This window comes from Quercus lobata, chromosome 6 (assembly GCF_001633185.2).
Source record: "Quercus lobata isolate SW786 chromosome 6, ValleyOak3.0 Primary Assembly, whole genome shotgun sequence".
NCBI lineage: Eukaryota > Viridiplantae > Streptophyta > Magnoliopsida > Fagales > Fagaceae > Quercus > Quercus lobata.
The window spans coordinates 46,854,220-46,875,180 of record NC_044909.1 but is presented as its reverse complement, the minus strand read 5'-3'; the positions used below and the strand labels follow the sequence as shown (position 1 = coordinate 46,875,180).

General features: G+C 33.2%; 1 protein-coding gene, 1 long non-coding RNA gene and 1 pseudogene across 2 annotated transcripts; 1 reads left to right on the top strand and 2 right to left on the bottom strand.

Moving 5' to 3' along the window:
• Positions 1 to 5,657: 5,657 nt before the first annotated feature.
• LOC115950597 lies at positions 5,658 to 10,615 on the bottom strand (annotated as a pseudogene).
• Positions 10,616 to 12,426: 1,811 nt separating this feature from the next.
• LOC115994312 lies at positions 12,427 to 13,391 on the top strand. The gene is made up of 3 exons (XR_004093187.1): positions 12,427 to 12,681; positions 12,861 to 12,955; positions 13,132 to 13,391. It is a non-coding gene; the product is annotated as an uncharacterized LOC115994312 (long non-coding RNA).
• Positions 13,392 to 17,290: 3,899 nt separating this feature from the next.
• LOC115995455 (phenylcoumaran benzylic ether reductase Betv6-like) lies at positions 17,291 to 19,684 on the bottom strand. Its single transcript, XM_031120027.1, has 5 exons — positions 19,460 to 19,684; positions 19,237 to 19,371; positions 18,512 to 18,767; positions 18,145 to 18,348; positions 17,291 to 17,642 (listed from the first exon to the last, which is right to left on the bottom strand). Exons 1-5 carry the CDS (start codon positions 19,640 to 19,642, stop codon positions 17,476 to 17,478), a joined length of 945 nt encoding a protein of 314 aa, XP_030975887.1. The 5' UTR covers positions 19,643 to 19,684; the 3' UTR covers positions 17,291 to 17,475.
• Between the last annotated feature and the right edge of the window lie 1,277 nt (positions 19,685 to 20,961).

Here is a 20,961-nt window from a genome sequence, read left to right as displayed (position 1 = left end):
CCCTAAAGAAAAACAAGATTGATTCACCCACAATCTATACATTAGAGTCTCTTCAAATTCCTCAACTCTCTTCCTCTCTATTGTCAAATCCTTGAGAGGCATTATACCAAACCTGGTTCTCACCATCATCATCACTGTGAGACATCTGTTTGGATTTCTGGGAAGCAGTTAGGAAGGAACCAATCTTCATTGGTTGATGCTACGGTCTAGTAGCGGAATCCGGGAAGCTAGAAAAGAAAAAGGTTCGGCGCAACCTTGTTGGAGCAAGAAGCTTGGAGGGCTTAGGTGCACTGGGTAGATTAGGCTTGGAGGGTTTATTGCTGTCCATGTATCCCAACTGTATTTTCTAGTGGATTGTTTACCGTTTGGGGGGCGGCGAAGAGGTTTTACGCCGAGAGCTTCGGTTTCCTCTTCGATAACACATCGCGTGTTGTCTTTGTGTTTGCATCTTCCTTCCTCTCTATCTTTGCCTTTTTATTATCTGCTGTGGATTGTGTTTTGTTTTGGCTTAGATAGTTTTTAACCAATTCCATATTATAGCTTATGTTAAGTTTCCGCACACTTGTTGTTTGACATATTGCTTGAATTGGTTAAGTTGTAATTTGGGGGTCTAAACGTTCAAGGGTGTTTATACACGTTTTTGAACTTTCATTTACCTTTTTATTGATTGTTTGATTGCCAAATTGAAAAATTGAATGAGTCAACCCAAGCTGAGTGCTGTGTGAAATCCTTCAACTAAATAGGCTTTGTTGTATTACTTGGCCTCTGTAACAATCGAATTTTTTGTAGCTTGTTGAAGTGTACCCAAGTTCTTTTCCATGAATTTTATGCAATCATTATAAGTGTATTTAATCACAACATTTATTTAAGTTTACAGCATCTCATAAAAATTGATTAAGTGCTCGAGGGAAAAAAAGACCCAACTGATGAAGTATTGATTACTAACAGGATACTCCAGAGCATATGAAGTTTTTGTTCGTATGAAGAAGTAAAGAGTTTAATCAAGCATATAATGGATATGGATTCATCTTCAATGGGACTCAGTTTATTGACAATGATTCTGACTCCAATTTGACTTCACCATCGAAGAAGAGCAGAACGTATTGATTGAATGTGAAAGAAATATGCCTCCATCTGAGCATAGCCTTGGAACTATTCTCTCCTTTGTTGTTTCCGTTTGAGTGTTTGACTTCTTTTGCATTTTATGACAAGATTTGTCTCCTTCTTTACTTCGGTTGTTTCATTTGCCCTTGTTATTTTCTTTTCTCCTCTATTTTTATTGATGATACCTCTCTAGTATAGTTGGAATTGATGGATAATAAACTTAATCAAAAGAGTTTGTAGAAAGTAGGATGATATCAATTTCAAGAATTTATCTTCTAAGAATTCTTTGTTATATGATTTTTATACCTTCTTTTTTCACTTAAGCATGCTATTTTATACCTTTTACTATGAATGAAATGTGTATTTTTATTGATTGTTGGATTGAAAAACTAAATGAGCTAAACCCGAGCTTAGTGCTCTATGAAATCCTTCAACTAATTAGGCTTTGTTGTATTACTTAGACTTTGGCCTTTGTAACAGTGGAGATTTTGTAGCTTCAGAAGTGTACCAAGTTCTTTTCCAGGAATTAATGCAACTCTTTGAAAAATGGATTTAATCATATTTTCTAAAAGGTTACACTAGAACCTATGAATAAAAGGTTTTTGGCTGTACTAAGAAGTTTGAGTAGATCATACATATGATGGAGTTACTAGATTTGTTATGTCTGATTTGGGCATTAGCCTTCCAAATTGTAAAAGACAATTTGAACTGAGCAGGGAATATATATATATATATATATAGATAAGTAAACTGAGCTAGGAATATTATTGCATGAATTGGACTGAGTTTTTTTTTCCTTTGTATGAGAGCTTTCTCATTCGTAAGAGTTGGTCTCAGTTCAAGAGTGGCTTTGTTAATCAGACCGTAACTAATTTATGACAACAAGAGAGCTGCAATGTCTAACCAAGATTTTAAATTTGAGCTCAGAGAAACAAAATACAAACTTAAGATGTGTATAATCTTCATTGCACTTCCTGGTTTCTAACCAATGTTTGAAATGGAGAGATGTGTATAAACCATCCTTCTTATTGGTTAACCTTTCAAATCTACAATGTTCTAGATTTCCTAAGTATTTATTGGTGTTTAAAGTAAATAATAGGGAAATGTCTAGCAAACCATTTGTGCTGTTACAATGAGTTGAGGGGTTTTGCTTTGAACCTTTCAAGTCTACAATACTTTACTAGGTTGGCATTTCATTGAAGACAGGCTAGACAAAAATTAAGTTACTGGGTTTCCTAAATGCCTTTGGGTGGGATCTATGGAAGAATATAATTCTACTTGATTGTTTGAAGTGTTTCTTTAGATATAAACCAGAGGTATTTATATGTAATTTTTTTTCTTCTATTAATTGGTAATATTTGAATTAATAAGGATGGCAGCACTGCAACTTCATCACTATTGAAACTTTTTTCTGATGGTAATGATATGAGGATTTAGTGTTGTTAACTGCCTTAGACCTTCTTGTCCAATATAATGTCTTAGATAGATGTTTGTAGCTTTTTGATCCACTGCATGTTTGGCTAACTTTTCTACTTGGTTGAACTCTTCTCAATCAGAGTTTCAAATGTGAAGATGATGATACTTTATACTATCCTATGTTGTACCATAAATTTTGAAAGTTCAAATATGTGTATAAACACCCTTGAATGTTTAGACCCCCAATATACAAATTACCAATTCAAGCTTTATATCAAACAATTAATGTGCGGAACATGAACAAAAGCTTAATACAGAATTGGAAAAACAATCTATGCCAATTAAAATCACATCCACAGCAGAAAATAAAAGGCAAATATAAAGGGAAGAGAGATGCAAACACAAAGACAACACGCGATGTGTTATCGAAGAGGAAACCGAAGCCCTCGGCGTAAAACCTCTCCGCCGCCCTCCAAGCGGTCAATAATCCACTAGAAAATGTAGTTGGGATACATGAACAGCAATAGACCCTCCAAGCCTAATTTACCCGATGTACCTAAGCCCTCCAAGCTTCTTGCTCCAACGAGGTTGCGCCGAACCTTTTTCTTTTCTAGCTTACCGGATTCCGCTACTAGACCGTAGCATTCGCCATCCTTGGCATCTTCCAATGCTTCCCAAAACTCCAAAAACACTCAACATTCTAAATTGGTGTGGGTAGTGTTTGGATAGAAATCTCCTCTCAATAGGTATGACAATGAGAGAGGGAATGAGAAGAGACTACAAAGGTTTCTCTCTAAGAATGAGTAGCTCTCTCTAATTGGGTGGGTGTTTTGAAGAAACCTCTCTTAGGGTTTTTCTTTTTGAATAGCCACACTATTTTGTGGGAATGAGGGGTATTTATACTAGTGTGATAATAGAATGCGAAGAGTCAGTTTTTCCCAAAACAGGGTTGGCTGGCGACTTGACCTCGCGACTTAACTGAGTCGCGAGTTCAAGCCGCGAGCTAGCTAAATGGCCAGTCTGGATTTTTGTCCTGTAGTGCTCCAACTGGCATGACTGTTCAGCTCCCCTACATGCTTTGCGCGTGTGCAACTTTTGGCGGCTTGCAAGCTGCGAGCCACCCGCGAGTCCTAGCCGCGAGTCTCTGCTTCACTGCACTGTCTTGAGCATTTCTTCACACTCTCTCACACACTACCCTTACATGATTCTCACCTAGATACAGGGTTTCTAAGTGCTATATTACAAGCAAATTTGTCACGGAATAAAGCCAACACATGGTTGATTAAATTCAACCTTACAAATTTCTATGATATATCTGCTTCATTTTCAGGTATAACATCCATTTCTTGTAGCTAAATCGCTCTACCACAATATTGGTTGATTTTTTGCTTTATATTTCACTATAAACTTGTTGACCATTAGCTCTGTGGGGCATGAAAATTGCATCATCTATGACTAAAATTCCTTTTATGTGGACTCAAATATTACACACTTTTTTCTTTTCTTTTTTGATTTGATTACAATATAATTTTGCTGGGATTTAGTCCCTTTATGTGAAGAATTGCAATATAATTTTGCAGCTCTCTCTCTCTCTCTGCCCCCCAAGCTTTTGGTGTTTCTTGCTCTTGAATTTTCTATTTGAAGGTAATGCAATGGAAATTTGCTTAATTATTACTTGCTAAAATTGTCTTATTTCACTAGTGAAGTCATTTTAAAGCATTGATGTCTTTGACTTAAGATGCCAATTGATTTCGATAAAGAAACAAACTTGGAAATTGGAATTAAAATCTAAAATGTCCATTTAGAATTGGAAGTAATACAATGAGAACTAAGTACCACTAGTGAAGATTGCTGTTGAAAGTAGGAACACAATTAAAATTATTATGCCACAGTTGAGAACTTGATTTTCAATTTTGTTAAGTTTTATTTCTTGATTATTCTTATTAGCTAAAATTTTCAATTACGAACAATGGAAAGGCTAAAACTGTTATGCTTACAATATGCAGAAGCTCCTCTATGGTGATGTAATCTTCCATTGAAATTCCCAAGTTAGATGAATTTTCTGATGGTTCAGTTGGGAATTCTACTACTCCATCAAGGGCACCTAAATTCTGCTACTAGAAAATTTATGGCTAATGATTCTATTCTGTAAGTAAAGTGACACATGCATATCTCTCTCTCTCTCTCTCTCTCTCTCTCTCTATTTGTGTCTTTGTCTAACTGTCTTTTCCTTGTTCACAGTTATGGCAAATAACTCGAGGAAGTTGTTGAGCTTCAGAGCTTGGGACTGAAACCGAGCAGTAGTTCCCAAGTAGAGCCATGCTTGACTCATGTTTACGGTGGGTCTTAGCATTGGAAAGGAGAAATAATTTTGAATTTGTAGGAGTTGGAAAAAACAGAACGAGTCATCTTTATTTTTTGTTGTAGTTAGATTTTGATTTTTGTCAATTGATAGCTAATTATGATTTTGGGCCAGTTGAATATAAAACTACCCTGATTTTAGTCAATTGATAACTAATTTGTTTTAGTCTATAATGACATAAGCTTCCACATATTCAATGACACCATTAGTCTCTCTTTCATGATCTAATCTATCATTCTTTGTGTGAGAATTGTATTTCAATTGTATGCTATAATGTAAGTGACCTATCATTTTTCTAGAGCTATAGGAGTTGAAGCAACTTCATAAACATGCTCCAAAATTTTGTACCATGCAGCTTCTAATGAATGTCTGTTTGTAGAAATATTCTAAATTATTATGTAGATGTAGCATTACTCATTTACTTATAATTGATGCACAACTTATAATCCAAAGTCCCTCGATGCACAAATAATGAGCTAACATTGGATAGGCAGCGAACATTTGAAGCTCGGAGCATATTTTATCACTAGATAGGCAGCTACAAGATAACAAGAACCTCATAATAAGGATTTTTGAATTTTTCATTACTGGAAGCACAATTTGACTAACATATTGACCTGAAAACAAAGTAACAAATTAAGGACCCAATCCAAGGGTTTACACGACACAAACAAAGGCATAACTAACAAGAAACATATGCCACATAGACGACAGATATTTTATTTTTATTGTACACTGTAAGATAACACATTGCCGCAAAAGAATGTTCCAAGTTTTAGATAAATTGATCCAAGTATTCATCCACAGTGGTGTATTTCGCCTCTGGATAAAGTTCTGAAGCCTCCAAAAGAAGCCTTAATCTCAAAGTTTGTAAGATCTCCCTTTACAAAGGCAGAGTGGGCAATGGATAGGTTGAGGTTTAAAGGACTAGAAGACTCTGTAAAAGAGCAAAAATAAGTATTAGATAGTCCAACCATCTATGAAACTCTCAACATTTTCTGGCTAGTACATAGAACTGCTCAAATCAATAGGAGAATTACTCCCTATTTTATTATATTTATACCATCCAAAATTTTCAATAAGAAATCAAACAATTTATGCACTAATAAATATTGATGAAGTTAAGTCAGACATCAAGCAAATAGTCAAATACAGCTTCTTGGTTACAACTAATGTGTCACTTCTAATTAAATTTTTTTGGCATTGTGTCTAGTATGTGAATCTTTGGTATTACGGTTAACTGGTTTGACTAACAGTACAAAGAAATGAAGAAGAAGATTCAACAAACACTATAAGCAAACACTATAAATCGAGAGGTGAAATTTTTCTTACTAAGCTTGGATTTTCTTCAGAAGTTGATCCTCTAAAAGATGAGTCTTCTCAAGGGTCTTGCCAATCTTCTTTTCCCATAGGGAGACAATCTCATTGATGGAAAAAATATTTTCAGGGGGTCTAAGATAGACGATCTTGTTTAAAGTTCTTGGATCGTCCACTGCTTTTATGGTATAAGTCGCAATATCTTCTTCCTTGACAAAAATTGCTGTCAACATGGAAAATTACAATTACTTTCTCATCTTTAGCCGAAGTAGTTGATGATCTAGTTGACTTACATGTAGTAAAAGGCGCGCGCACACACACACACACACACACACATATATAAAAGCAAATGAGCAAGTCTTGACAAGTTTAAAAGGAAAGATGATTGAATTTTATACTAACTAGCAGCGAACTCTCGTGTTGCGCGTGATAATTATTTTTATGGTGGTTTTATTAAAAAAAAAATTTACAATTTAAACTAATCTAATAATGAGTAATGTATGTCGTAATTATATTTTTATTTATTATAGGAACAATCATAAATGTAATATAGGAACAATCCAAAACACCAAAAAAAGTAAACTAAAAAAAAATTAATAAAACTTAACAATGATTAATTGAACCAATATTAGGATAATTTTTTTTTTTGATAATCTATTAAGGTTTTTTTCTTTGTAGAAATTATAATTTTGGCTGCCCAAAACATATTATCAAATAAACAATTATTAGCAAAATTTAAGAATTAAATTTCTATACATGCAGTGTTATAAAATAATAATAATAAAATAAAATTGAAAAAGTTAAAATTTGTCACCTATCCAATTATTTTCGTTTGGCTAACCTTTGCTTTTCTTTAAATAAATGACATTATAGAGTACTTCTAATACAACTATTAAGAGTACTTTGTTCACCACAAAGGATTATAAAATAAACAAAAATTAGTAAAGTCTCATAGTTTAACATCTAAATTGAGCACTATAAAAAATCATGCTATATAACAGAATAAATACCAAACTATCCAAATCATGCTATGTAATAGAATAATATTATATTTTTATATGCTATATTTAATTCTTTAGAACGCAATAGGATACATTTAACAATCAAAGAGAATTTTTTTTTTTAAAAAAAAACAACAAGAATTTTAAAAACAAAAATAAATCACAATTTTAAAAACAAAACTAAATCGCAATAACCCAAAATAGAGTTTTAAAGAATATAAAAAATTATCAACCTAAAGTAGAGATGCAAGAAAAAAAAATTCACCAAAAAATTTAGAGAGAGAGAGAGAGAGAGAGAGGGGACCTTTTTCTTTTGTGAGGGAAAACTATGCATAAAATAGAAGAGATAGTGACAAATTTATAGTAAGAGAGTGTGAATAAGAAGAGATAAAAATAAAGGAAGATGAAGAGAAAGAGGAAGAATGATATTAATGTAGAGGGTAGTGGGGAGATGAAAAGGTAAGGGAGGGAGAAAGATTGAAGTAGTGGGGAGATGAAACGGTAAGGTAGAGAGAAAGGTTGGAGAAGTGTAAATATTAAAAAAAAATGTTAAAAAAAATTATAAGAAAACTGGAAAAAAAAAAACAAAAAAAAAAAAAAAAAAAAAAAAAAAAAAAACAAAAAAAAAAGAACAAAAAAAAAAAAAAAAAAAAAAAAAAAAACGTTGAAGCCTTTCAAGCTTTAGGGTTTTTTGTTTTTGTTTTTGAAGCTGAGAAGGCTCACACAAAACCCTAAAGCTGAACTGAAAAGACTTTTTTTTTTTTTTTTGAAACTGAACTGAAAAGGTTTTGGGTTGGGCTTGATTGTGGAACTAAATAAATAAGAGGTGAGTTGGATTAATTACATAGATTTATTATAGAGTGATAGTGGAAGAAAATAAATAAGTAGTGGGCTGGATTTATTATAGGGTGATAGTGGAAGTAAATAAATAAGTAGTGGGCTACATTTATAGGGCTGAAAATTGTAAAAAACATTTTAAAATTGTAGGACAAATTATATATATTTTTCTAAAAAATGAAAAAAAGAATGACGTGGCAGTTGATGTGGCGCAACGTGAGAGCAGCAGCATTAAATGCTACGCTTCAGCTTTTAGTAATATATAGATACCTTTGGGGTTTCCATCTCCAATTATTTCTACTTTGTTCCTTGGTGGAGCTGTGACACCTGAAAGTCCAATTTCGAAGTTAGGCAAAAAGTACCCAGTAAAGCCATTGGAAACAAGGTAGGTATATGGAACTCCTTCAGCCTCGATGGATCTTCGGATGCTAGCCTTGGCCCTAAAATGATGTTTAATTGGCTCGACTGCATGGATATGATCCACATCACCTCCAAACTCGGACGGGAGGAACCTCTGAAACCCACCAATATTTCATTGTATATAATGTAAGTTTTTTCTTTCTCGTTTAGTTCATCAATTACAAGCCAAACATCAAATAGAAGAAGTAAAATTGCATATTTGGTCATCAACTTTTGATTTTTTACTTTAATATGTTTCAAAAAGTTATTACCATCATATAGAAGTAAATTGCTGAAATAATAAACGAAATGAATAAAACTAAGTTTACTTTGAGGATGTGATATGAACTGGAAAAATAAAATGATATTTAGTCAATTCTAGGTGACTAGTCTCCTGAACTTGAAAAGAGAGAAACATTTTTGGGATTAATGTTTTTGCTTGTAAAATTTCAAGCAATAAGATGAAAGAACCTCATCTACAAATTCTAAAATATAAGAACCAAATCATCACCTAAAACATAGGAATTAATTTGAATACAAGCAAATTACAATACTAATCTACTTCTACCTTATTCAAATAAAGAGTTATCACTATGCGTCTAATTAGCCTAATTTAAATTCTTGTATATAAAATAATAATTTATCCAATACATCATCCTAGGTCATAAGATGTGGGGTCTATGACATGGCATGAATTCCATTTTCCACAATTTCCTATTATTGTAGATGATAAGTATTTTTTGAAACAATTCTAAAAATAGAAGGATTAAGGAAAACATCGATGGTTTTTAGATCTCTTAAAACAATTGATTTAACCTAGATAATTAGTCAAGTTGTTACTTAGTCCAATTTAACATGTCTAGGTTTTCACAATAACAAAGATCATAACATGCAAAATAGCGGAAAAATAAATAACACAAGATATGATCACCCAGGAAATCAAACCGATAAAAACCTGAGAAGGATTTGACGTAGCTATCCTCAAGGTAAACTTGAATCCACTATCTTGAAAGTATCAAAGTTCATATAATAAGACTTACAAGCCCCCATGCTCGACTTCTTATTGCTACCAATTAGTAGAACTTACTGACATGACCACGTGCAAGCTCCGAATCCACAGACTCCTTCTTTCTTGGATTCACCACCAGATACAAGTACACCCACTTGTGTTTTCTTTAAACTTCAATGGTAGCAACCGAGTTGATCATCAAGGCGTAGATAAATCTTCTCCTTGAAAACCCTAAGTTTGTGTAAAGGAAAACTCCTTTAGATCTCACAAGAGATTTACACAAATCGTAATATGAGCAACACTAAAACGTGGCTAGGGTTTGCCTTTTATACTTAGGACAAATTAGAAACCCTAAAAATGTTTTAAAATAACAAGGGCTGAATTGGAAATTCTGCAGAAAAAACATTCTGCCCGAGCTTCGATCGATTGAGCCTAAGCTTCGATCGATCGAGCTAGGCCGAAATGCATAATGCTTTCCTGCATTAGCTTGATTCCGACTTTACATAAATGCACAAATTTGAGCAAGACTAAAACACTTCTAAACACATTGTTTTTGATTATGGTTTGCCAACAATACAAATTAGAGTTTTAAATACATAAAATCCTAAGTCTTTAGAACCTAACAAACATTTTTAAGTAAAAGGAAGATTTGACTAAGGCCAAAAGTTGTTGAGAACTAAATAAGCAACTTTACATTTAAAAAAAAAAAAAACTGGAAAAATATTAAAAAGATTTTAGCAGGATATATGTGCCTTGCCTTGATATTTCCAGCATCTTTGATGGCAACAGTAATCTTCACTTGATCAGCTATCTGTTCTGGTGATCCGAGTGCAGAGATCACTACATCAACTCACTCGATTGCCTTCACCAAGCTTTCATGATGATATATGTCTCCATGTGAAACAATCACATGACTTTCAAGATCAATATACTAATCCAAAGTACTAAAAACACACCCACGATGCGGAGAACTAGAGTTGGTACATACATGGAGAAGGTCACTCCAGAGCTCTTGAAGCTCTCAATGAGTTTGGATTGCTCAGGATTAGAAGCTGTGTTTTCTCTGACCAATGCAAAAGTAGGATGCCCAGCTTTCGCACTCTCCTCTACTATGTATTTTCCAATGTATCCAGTCCCTCCAATTGTCAAAATCTTGCTTTTTTGTGCCATTCAGAGATAATTTCAAACTAAAAGGATTAATAAGGTTTAAGCGAAGCAGAGAGTTGGACTATCTTATGGGTAGTTCTCAGTTTCAAACAAAGTCAGTCAGAGCTCCTTGAATAGAAGTACGTATACAGAAACGTCTTCGTTTGACTCCAACTATAATTCCTTAATTCTATTAGTTATAGGTTTTGCTATGATATTTCGTCATGCAATATGCAAGCGGGCTGGTAGACATAGTGGCTTCTTCTTTTTATTTGTTTATTACTTTTAGAACCACTCAATAGTCTACTTTTAATCAACAAAATGACGTAAGGATTTACAATATAACGTATATGCTGATCTCTAATTACCGTTCCCCCTCATATTTTTTTTTTTTTTAAAAAAATTTTATTTTAAAATTTAAAATTTTTATGAATTTCTAAGTAGGGTTTCATTCCATTAAAATTTGGAAAAAATTTTGTTACAAGCTAGCTGTTGTTACAAACATTTACGCACCTTAGAAAAAAATAACTAAAATCAGGTCACAGTTTTATTTATTTATTTTAGTGTGTAAGAGCATGTGTGTAATAAACATTGCTTTTAAATTTTTATATAAAATCATTTTGAAGATGTCATACAATATAATTTATGATCTCACCTAGCCACACTTTTCAATTGTGATAGTGTTGGACATGGTGAGCTATGGGCTCTTGTATATTGTATTGTCTTCTTATACGGTTGAAGTTCTACCGGACCACCACATCAAGTGTGTTGGTGTGGGTGTGTTCTTCAACACTAGGGTTTTATTGTGAGTCTCACATTGACCATTGTTCAATTTATAAACTATTTTTTGAACTTTTTTTGATATCTTAAAATATAGGGGTTTGTATAAACATGGGCCTTAACTATATACCATGTGCCTCGTCCCATTGTATGTGTGGATCTAAATCAATTTTACCTCGAGCCTTTTATTTTTCTATTTTCTTGCATTTTTTGGGCTTTTGCAGCCATTTATGAGTGTTTAGTTCAGCCCATTGGAGCTTTCCTTGTAAGCTAACCTATTATTTGACCAAGTAAATGACTTATATAACACACCATTATAATACTTTCCCACCAGTTCAATTATGAGATGTGATGAAAAGTTCATCATATTTGAGTTTTTAGCTTATTTTTGGTATTATTCATGAATCTCATTGCACTTTTTTGGTACTATTCACGAGTCTCATTGTACTATTCAGCTAGCTTTTAATACTTTTTATTTTTACACTTTCAGCAAAAAGTTTTCAGTTTCAACTAAATAAGCTGTTTCCAAACGTCTTTTCTTCTCTTGAGAGTGATTTTCCTTTGCCACATTTTTCTCTTGGTTCAATGATATTCTTGTTGGATTGACAAAAGTAAAGGTATTAAAAACAAGTTCACACCAAGGGTTTCAAAAATGAAAAATCCAATGGTCACAAACGTCTATAATTTTTTTGATGAACGTCACAAATTTATATATTACTAAAAGTTGAAGTATAGCATTTAATGTTGCTACGCTCCTGTTGAGTCACATCAGCCGCCCCGTCATTTCTAATTTTTTTTTTCCTGAATTTTTTCGATAATTTTAAAATACTTTTGCTAAATTTTTCCCTAATTTTAAAATACTATTAAGAAGAAAATGATTTCCAGCCATCTCCACCATAAAGCCCAATCTTAATAGCTTTAATCTCAATAAGTTAAACTTAAAGCCCAAAAATGAATGTTACGTTGTTGTCCACCATTAAGCCCAAATCCAACTCTTTATTCCTTTAAACGCCAACCCTTTCTCCTTCTTCTTCAGACCTTTAGCATGACTAACGCCAACCTCTCTCTCTTCCAAAGACAAATTCAACACTTCAGACCTTCGGCTTTCTAACTCCAACCTCTCTCTACCTTTCTTTGTCTCTTCCTTTCCTTATTTAAGGGAATCACTCCTTCATACCTCATCACTATCTCCTGTCCTTTTGCTCTTCCTATCTTACACGGTTTCAAAACTCCTCATTTAATTGAATAAAAAAACAGCAAATTTAAAGAAGAGCTCAAAATGGATGATTCACTTTAGGTATTCATTTCAGGTATTTCACCTTTGCTCATGTTTCATTTGGGACTGTTTCTTCTGAATGATTTGCTTAGATTGATGGGTTTGGAGCCTTGTAGTGGGTTTTGCTAATTTCAATTATTAGATGCATTGCTCTCTCTTTTGTGTTTTAGTAATTCAATCAACACTTCGTTTCCTATCCATATCCTTTTGCAGGAGGCAAATTGATTCGACCACAGGCCTAGGTTCAAGGCCATTGTCAACCTTAATGGCAAGGAGTTGTTACTGCCTCCTCTGTACGAGCTATCGAGGTATACTAAAATTTTATTTTCTATGTGTATTTAAAAATTTTAGGGTTAATTCTTCTATGTTTTCCTATTTGGGTATTAAGTTTATGGTGTATTTTTAGTTGTTGCCGTTGGCTGTAGAGAAAAGGTTAGAAATTATGGTAAGGAAAATTACCCCAATCTATGATTATTTTTATTAGGCTTATGTCAAGTTGAGGCTATACAACTTCAAGGGGATCAGAGGAAGAATGTTTCCACCTTCTGTGTGTAGGTTGGCATTATGAAGAAGGAACATATCAAGATTCATTGTTTTTGAATAGCTGCAGCCTGTAGATCAATCTCCATATGTGGTTTACATTATTCTTGCCACGCTACAATGGATAGCTTATGATCTGAACCTTAGATTGTAGCCATAATACATGTGACTTTGTTATATGTACGTCTATCTTCTATGTCAATTTGGTGGTTTTGCTACTTGCTATGTTGAGTGGGAGGGTCATTATGGATTGTTCTGAAGCCTATATCCGTACCTTAATCAATAATACTAATTTCCTGTGTTTATATAGATGATTTTTCATTGATTGGATGTATTTAAATGTCTAATTGATTTAATTGTCACATAATTAGGTATTGCCACATTTAGCTATGATAAATTGATAATAGAGTAGATAAACTAACAGAAAAGGCCAAGAGTTATTCAAACAAAAGATGAACACCTTAATAACTTCTTTCGTTGCAGATGCTTGCATTTTTTTTTTCTTCATGTTTGTAGCTGTACATCATTAAGCAAGGGTTACATATGATTCTTTATTCATTGTTTATTTTTTTTTCTTTTATTTTTATTTTTTTGGTAGTAAGCATAATTTAATTACTGCATTTGAAGTTTTTTTCCTCCTTCGTTCTTTCTTATGTCTTTTTTTGGTTGCTTCAAAAGAATGTACTACTATATATGTAGTATGTTAGTTGGAGAAGTTAAATATTATGTTATGCTTGGTTAAATGAGATTTTTACTTTTTTTTTGGGTTTCAATTTTTATAATTTTTAGCTATAAGTTCCTCAGGGCTCGAGTTTCTTAGGGCTTTTGTGCACAATAAGTCTCTCTCTCTCTGTCTTAAATTTGCTTATTTTATAGAGTTTACCCAAAAAGTTTTTTTTTTTAAATGAAAGAATTTCGATTTTGTTAATTTTTAAATTTTGAGCAAGTTATTGGGGTTTTAGTTCATAAATTTTGCAGTTAGAATATTGTTTCAAATTTGGTGAATTTTGGGGAATGTAATAGTGTGAAAATTTTATAAACTTTTACTACCTAGGAATCCAACTTGAGTCTAACAAGAAAGCCATGAAAAACTTAAGTCCAACATGAAGGCCATGAACATCCAAGTAGTCTGTAGGCATGTTTTTGTTTCAATTCTTTTCCCTCCCCTAATATAGCTTTGCCTTTTGATTTGTTAGTTGAAATTGAAATAACACAATTTTCTTATTCTAGATGAAATTGTTTATGGGTTTTTATTTTATGTATAGTCTTCAATGCAACTAACATCAATTCGATACACAAACATGAAGGTGGAAATGAGAGTTCTTGATGCTCTTTTTTAAAGCTCTCTTCGATTTATTAATTTCCGTTGCTTATTGTTTCAATGTAAAGGATTCAGTGACAAACTTATTTTGTATTTGTACTATAGTTTTACCTGTGGGGAAAATTTTATGAGTTTTCTATGTTTGTGTTTTGTATTTCGTATTGATTTGCTGGATGTGAATGGTGATGTGGGGGGACTTAGACAAAGATAATGAGCTACCTGTCTTCTATCTCAAGGTTTTTGTTTTTCATTTATATTAAGCTATAAAGGCATAATAGTTTCTTTGAAATCTTATATAGATTCTATTTAAAGTCATAGGTTCAAAATAATATATTCAAAGAAACTCCTATTAATTATTTTTTTTATTGAGTTATCGAATCAAACATGCATCCAAAATCTGTTTTAAATGGAAATAATTCAATTGATGATTATTTACCTTTTTTCTTTTCTTTTTCTAGACTAGAGATGAATGCTTACATTGAATTGTGTACTTGATAGTACACTCTCACACACAGAGTGGAAGAAAACCATAAACTGGAATTCTATGGATTTCTTGAAAACTTGCCTCAAGTTATGATTAGGAGTTCTGTGATGATTGTATGTAACATATTATAGAACATGGTGGGAAAATTGAATCAAAAGGAAAGAGGAACCATTTTGGATTAGCACATGTTGACAAGTTTAGGGGTTGATGCTGTCATAGAAGTTTTAGTGGAAGTCTTCTCTCAGTTGCTAAGCTGTCATGTATGTAAATTAGGTTACTTATTGAAAAAAAAAAATTGTAAATTAGGCTAGATATTGAAAGTTCTTGCTGAATTCTATAGTTACTAAAAGCTATGTTTAGCTACTAAACTTCTTGAGATGTTCCTTAAAATTTTGGGATATAAGTTAATAAGAAATGTCTTTTACATTATGCTTCCAGATAAAATTTTTATTCAACTATGATGACGGTTTTTATTCCCTTTTAGATTTTATAGAGAAGTAGGAACACAGAATTTATATTTTAATTTTGTGTTTTGTGTACGCATATCCACATTCCCGCACACAATATATACACTATCAACTTATATAGTTGCAAGGCTAAATAGTTTAGCAAATACCTGTTAGTCTTAAATGGAGTTTTGCATTTTAATAAAATTTAATGAATTCAAAGTGGAAATTTGTTAGATACCAGCGATTGTGTTTTCAACCAAGTGAATATCAAAAAACATTTGACAATTTTTTTTTTTTTTTTTTAGTTTATATAACATGCCTCATTAAATATATCTGTAGTGACCCAAAAAGGGGGGTCTTGCATTCCATGGAATCCCACATCGCCTAGGGAAGCACATGAGAATATGTTTATAAGGAATGACTTCCCTTTAATGGGTAGAGACCTTTTCCCCCATTGCTATGTGCTTTGGGGAAGAACAAAACCGTGAGGAGTATGAGGCCCCAAAGTGGACAATATCTACACAGGTGGGATGAAGTCATTTCAGATAGTATCAGAGCCATGCCTTAGCTGGAAGTGTGGGCCCCACACGCGAGGATGTGTGTGCCCGTAAGGGGGGTGGATTGTAGTGACCCAAAAGGGGGGTCTTGCATTCCATGGAATCCCACATCGCCTAGGGAAGCACATGAGAATGTGTTTATAAGGAATAACCTCCCTTTAATGTGTGGAGGCCTTTTCCCCCACTACTGTGTGCTTTGGGGGAGAACAAAACCATGAGGGGTATTAGAATTGCGCATTTCTTTTCCAACTACAAAATGTACCAATACTAAGAAACACTATTTGAAAGGAGATTTAATTGGAAAATAATTGTGCTTGCCAAAGGAGGAGTAAAAATTCATAAATTTACTTTTGTAAGTTTGGAATGAAGTATTTTTAAGGGTTATAATTATGGATTCATCAAACTTGCAACATTTAACCGTTTAAATTTGTTGTTTAAGTACATGAATATTAGGAATTATTAATCTTATAGCTTTCATTAATCTAGTGGAAGATGAATTAAAAAAAAAATGAATTTCTTGAACATTTTTCTAAATTTTCCCAGGTTAGCAACTAGTGTCTATAAAAACGAAGAATGATAAGCAACAAGATGGGGCAAGTTATTAAAGCCCAAGAAATACAAGCAACTAAACAGGCGACTAGGTGAGACACACGTTTGTAATAAATAGGACTCACACCTCATCTAGGCTTCTTACCTAAAAAAAAAAAAAAAAAGAAAAGAGAAAAAAGCCCATTATAGCAGTATATGATTAAACATATGGCCAAGTGTTGTTAACACACACCAACAAATATAACCAAATCTCCCAAAAATATGATTGGATTTTTTTTTTTTTTTTTTTTTTTGTAAATCAATAAAATAAACTTATAAATTCTGTTTTTATTATTAAATTTAAGAGAAATTCATGTTTGATTGCAAAGTGTAATTTTACAAAATTTTTAAAGATATCAAGTGAACAACAAAAATCTTTTTTATCATAGTAAGCAAACTGCTAGCCTATCAAAAGACCTTATTTTGCAATACTTGGATCTAAATATTTACTTTAATTGATGCACAGTTCATAACCACAAGTCCCACGATGCACAAATTACTAGCTAACATCGGGTTCGGATGAATTTTTTATGGCACTCCATTAGCAAAAGCAAAAGAGTATCTGCTTTGAGACACCGAGTACTTCACATGTTCTACAACAAAGAACCTCATAACAAGGATTTTTAAAAATTTCATCACAAGAAGCACAATTTGACTAACATATTCACCGGGAAACAAATTTACAAATTAAGGACCCAATCCAAAGGTTTACATGACACAAACGAGGACATAACAAACAAGTAACAAATGGCACATACACAACATAGATTTTATTTTTGAGCAATGTCTATTTCACACACAACACTGTGTGTGCAATAGATATTTCCCTTTATTTTTATTGTACATTGTAAGATAGTAAACACATTGCCACAAAGGAATGTTCCAAGTTTTAGACAAACTGGTCCAAGTATTCATCTGCAGTGGTGTATTTCACCTCTGGATAAAGCTCTGAAGCCTCCACGCCAAAAGAAGCCTTAGCCTCAGAGTTTGTAAGATTTCCCTTCACAAATGTAGCGTGGCCAATGGATAGGAAGAGGTTTAAAGGACTGGGAGACTCTGCAGAAAAGCAAAAATAAGTATCAGATAGCCCAACCATCTATGAAACTGTCAACATTCTCTGGCTAGCACATGGAACTGCTCAAATCAATAGGAGGATTACTTCCTTTTTTATTATATTTATGCCAACCAAAATTTTCAATCAGAAACCAAACAAGTTATGCACTAAATATTGATGAAATGAAGTCAGTCGTTCAGAAAAACAGTCAAATACAACTAATGTGTACATAGTCACTTCTAATTAAATTTTTTTAGTATTGTCTCTAATATGCGAATCTTTGGTGTTACAGTCAGCTGGTTTGACTAACAGTACTAAGAAATGAAGAATATAATACAACTCCCTTAATAATTATCCAAATTCCGAATGTGGTAACAAAGTGTGTCCTAACAAATTAGATCGAAAAAACTCACACGTCTAAGGGAGGAGGGGATATATGATCCAAACCAAATTAGATCTATAAGAAAACACTATAAATCAACAGGTGAAATTGTTCTTACTAACCTTGGATTTTCTTTAGAAGTTGATCCTCCAGAAGATAAGTTTTTTCAAGGGTCTTGCCAATCTTCTTCTCCCATAGGGAAACAATCTCATTGAAGGACAAAATATTTGCCGGGGGTCTAATATGAAGGACCTTGTTCAAGGTTCTTGGATCGTCCACTGCTTTTATGGTATAAGTCGCAATATCCTCTTCTTTGGAAAAAATTACTGTTAACATAGAAAATAACAATTACTTGGTCATCTGTAACCAAAGTAGTTGATCTAGTTGACTTATATCTAGTAAAAGGTGCACACACGCACGCACATACATAAGCAAATGAGAAAGTCTTGACAAGTTTAATGAGAAAGATGATTGAATTTATATTAATACCTTTGGTGTTTCCATCTCCAATTATTTCTACTTTGTCCCTAGGAGGAGCTGTGAGACTGCCAGTGCCACCAGTAAGTGCAATTCCGAAGTTGGGCAAAAAGTACCCAGCAAAGCCATTGGACACAAGGTAGGTGTATGGAATTCCTTCGGCCTCGATGGATCTTCGGATGCTAGCCTTGACCCCGAGATGATGTTTAATTGGATCGACTACCTTGGCAGGATCCACAGCACTTCCAAACTCGGACGGGAGGAACCTCTGAAACCCACCAATATTTCATTGTATATAATGTAAGTTTCTTGATTTCTCATTTAGTTCAACAATTACAAGCTAAACAGGTAATAGAAGAAGTTAAATTGCATATTAGGTCATCAACTTTTGCTTTTTTGCCTTAACATGTTTCAAAAAAGTCATTACCATCATTTGATAAAAGTAAGTTGATGAAATAATAAATGAATTAATGAAACTGAGGTCACTTTGAGGATGTTGGGCTTATGACATGACATGAATTCCATTTCTCACATCTTCAATTTTCATTTATTTTATGGTGATTGGTATCTTTTTGAAACAATTTTGAAAGTAAAGAGATTAAATAAAACATTTTAAATTTAAAGGATGATTGGTAACAAAGGCCAAAGGTTGTTGAAACTAAATAAGCAAATTTAGAAAAGAGGGAAAAAAAAAATTGGAAAATATGAAAAAGTTTGAGGAAAGATATGTGCCTTGCCTTGATATTTCCAGCTTCTTTGATGGCAGCAATAATATTCACCTGATCAGCTGTCTGTTGATTTCCAACTGCGGAGATAACTACATCGACTTGCTTTATTGCCTTCACCAAGCTCTCATGATGATAGATGTCTCCCTGTGAAAAATTACGACTTTCAAGATCAATATACTAGGCCAAAGTATTAAACACACGCAAGTTGTGGAGAACTAGACTTTGTACATACATTGAGAAGTGTCACTCCAGAGCTCTTGAAGCTCTCAATGAGTTTAGACTTTTCAGGATTAGAAGCTGTGTTCTCTCTGACCAACGCAAAAGTGGGGTGCCCAGCTTTCGCACTTTCCTCTACTATGTATTTTCCAATGTATCCAGTCCCTCCAATTATCAAAATCTTGCTTTTGTGAGCCATTCAGAGATAATTTCAAAATAATTAGTGGGTTAATGGGTTAAAGAAAAGCAGAGAGTTAGACTATCTTATTTCTAAGTGTCAAACAAAGGAAAACAGAGTTCCTTAAATATATAATCAGCAACTGTCTTGGTCTCATGGTCATGGATGCGTACGTACCACCAACCCAATATAATAAAGGTGAAATGAATGGCTCTTTGTTTGACTTTTTCATGAACTTTTTTAGACAGACTCATTCCTTTGTTTTTGTTTTTGAAGTTATATTTCCTTTGTTAATTCTATATTAGTTATATAGGTTTTGTATATGATATTTCGTCATGCAGTATGCAAGGGATCGCAGACTCGCATTGACTTCTACGATAGAAAAAAAGAAAAAGTTCAAACGTAAGTGCTGATGTTCGTGCTCACCTCCAAACGTACGTGCTGAACTCCAACTGTTCTAATTTATTTTTAGAGTCTCAGAGACTTTGAGTAATTTTTTTTTAGTGTTATAATTTTTCATTCATTCCAATTTAAGGTTTATAGGTTTTCTCATATATTTTTATTTATTTATTTATTTATTTATTTTATTTTTATACAAAATAGAAATTCTATTCTAGCATAATCTAAGTGTATATATGAAATTTTTTTTCTAAATAACAATAAATATTAAAAAATTTAGTTAATGGTCACGTTTCAAAACAATGTGGAAAACTAGCATCTCGAGTGTCTAAAACTCGAGTTCCAAGATAAAAATCGAGTTTTTAAGTCTCGATTTGTATGTGGATTAGTTTAAAGTGGGAAAAAATTAAGTTGAAAATCGAGTTTTAAAGACTCAATTTCCATTAATTGAATAAAAACGCCGCTATAGGTCTATAAAACGTCACTATAGGGCTTAAAAACGCCACTATAGGACTCATTAAATCTGTACTTAAGAAAAATTTTTCCAGGAAAACGTTGCTATAGGGATTTAAAACGTCACTGAAAGGCTTAAAAACGCCACTATAGGTGAAATTTTTTCGCATAAAACTCGAGTCTTAAAGACTCGAGATCTATGTGGCCTTTTTCTAACATGGATCTCGAGTTTCTAAAACTTGAGATGCTACTTTCTTTTATTGTTTCAAACGTTGCCTAACTAACTATATACAATTCTTTTGCATTGTTGTTTTGCACATTACCTCTGTATATATGTGTGAAACTTATTCCTAAAAACTTGAACCTCGACTCTTACCGTCCACATCCCACAAGCACTTGTGTAATAACCACCGCGCAGACAAGCACTTGTGGAATAATCACTGCACATAGGGTGTGCGGTGGTTACGTGGTTACACATTTTCTCATTA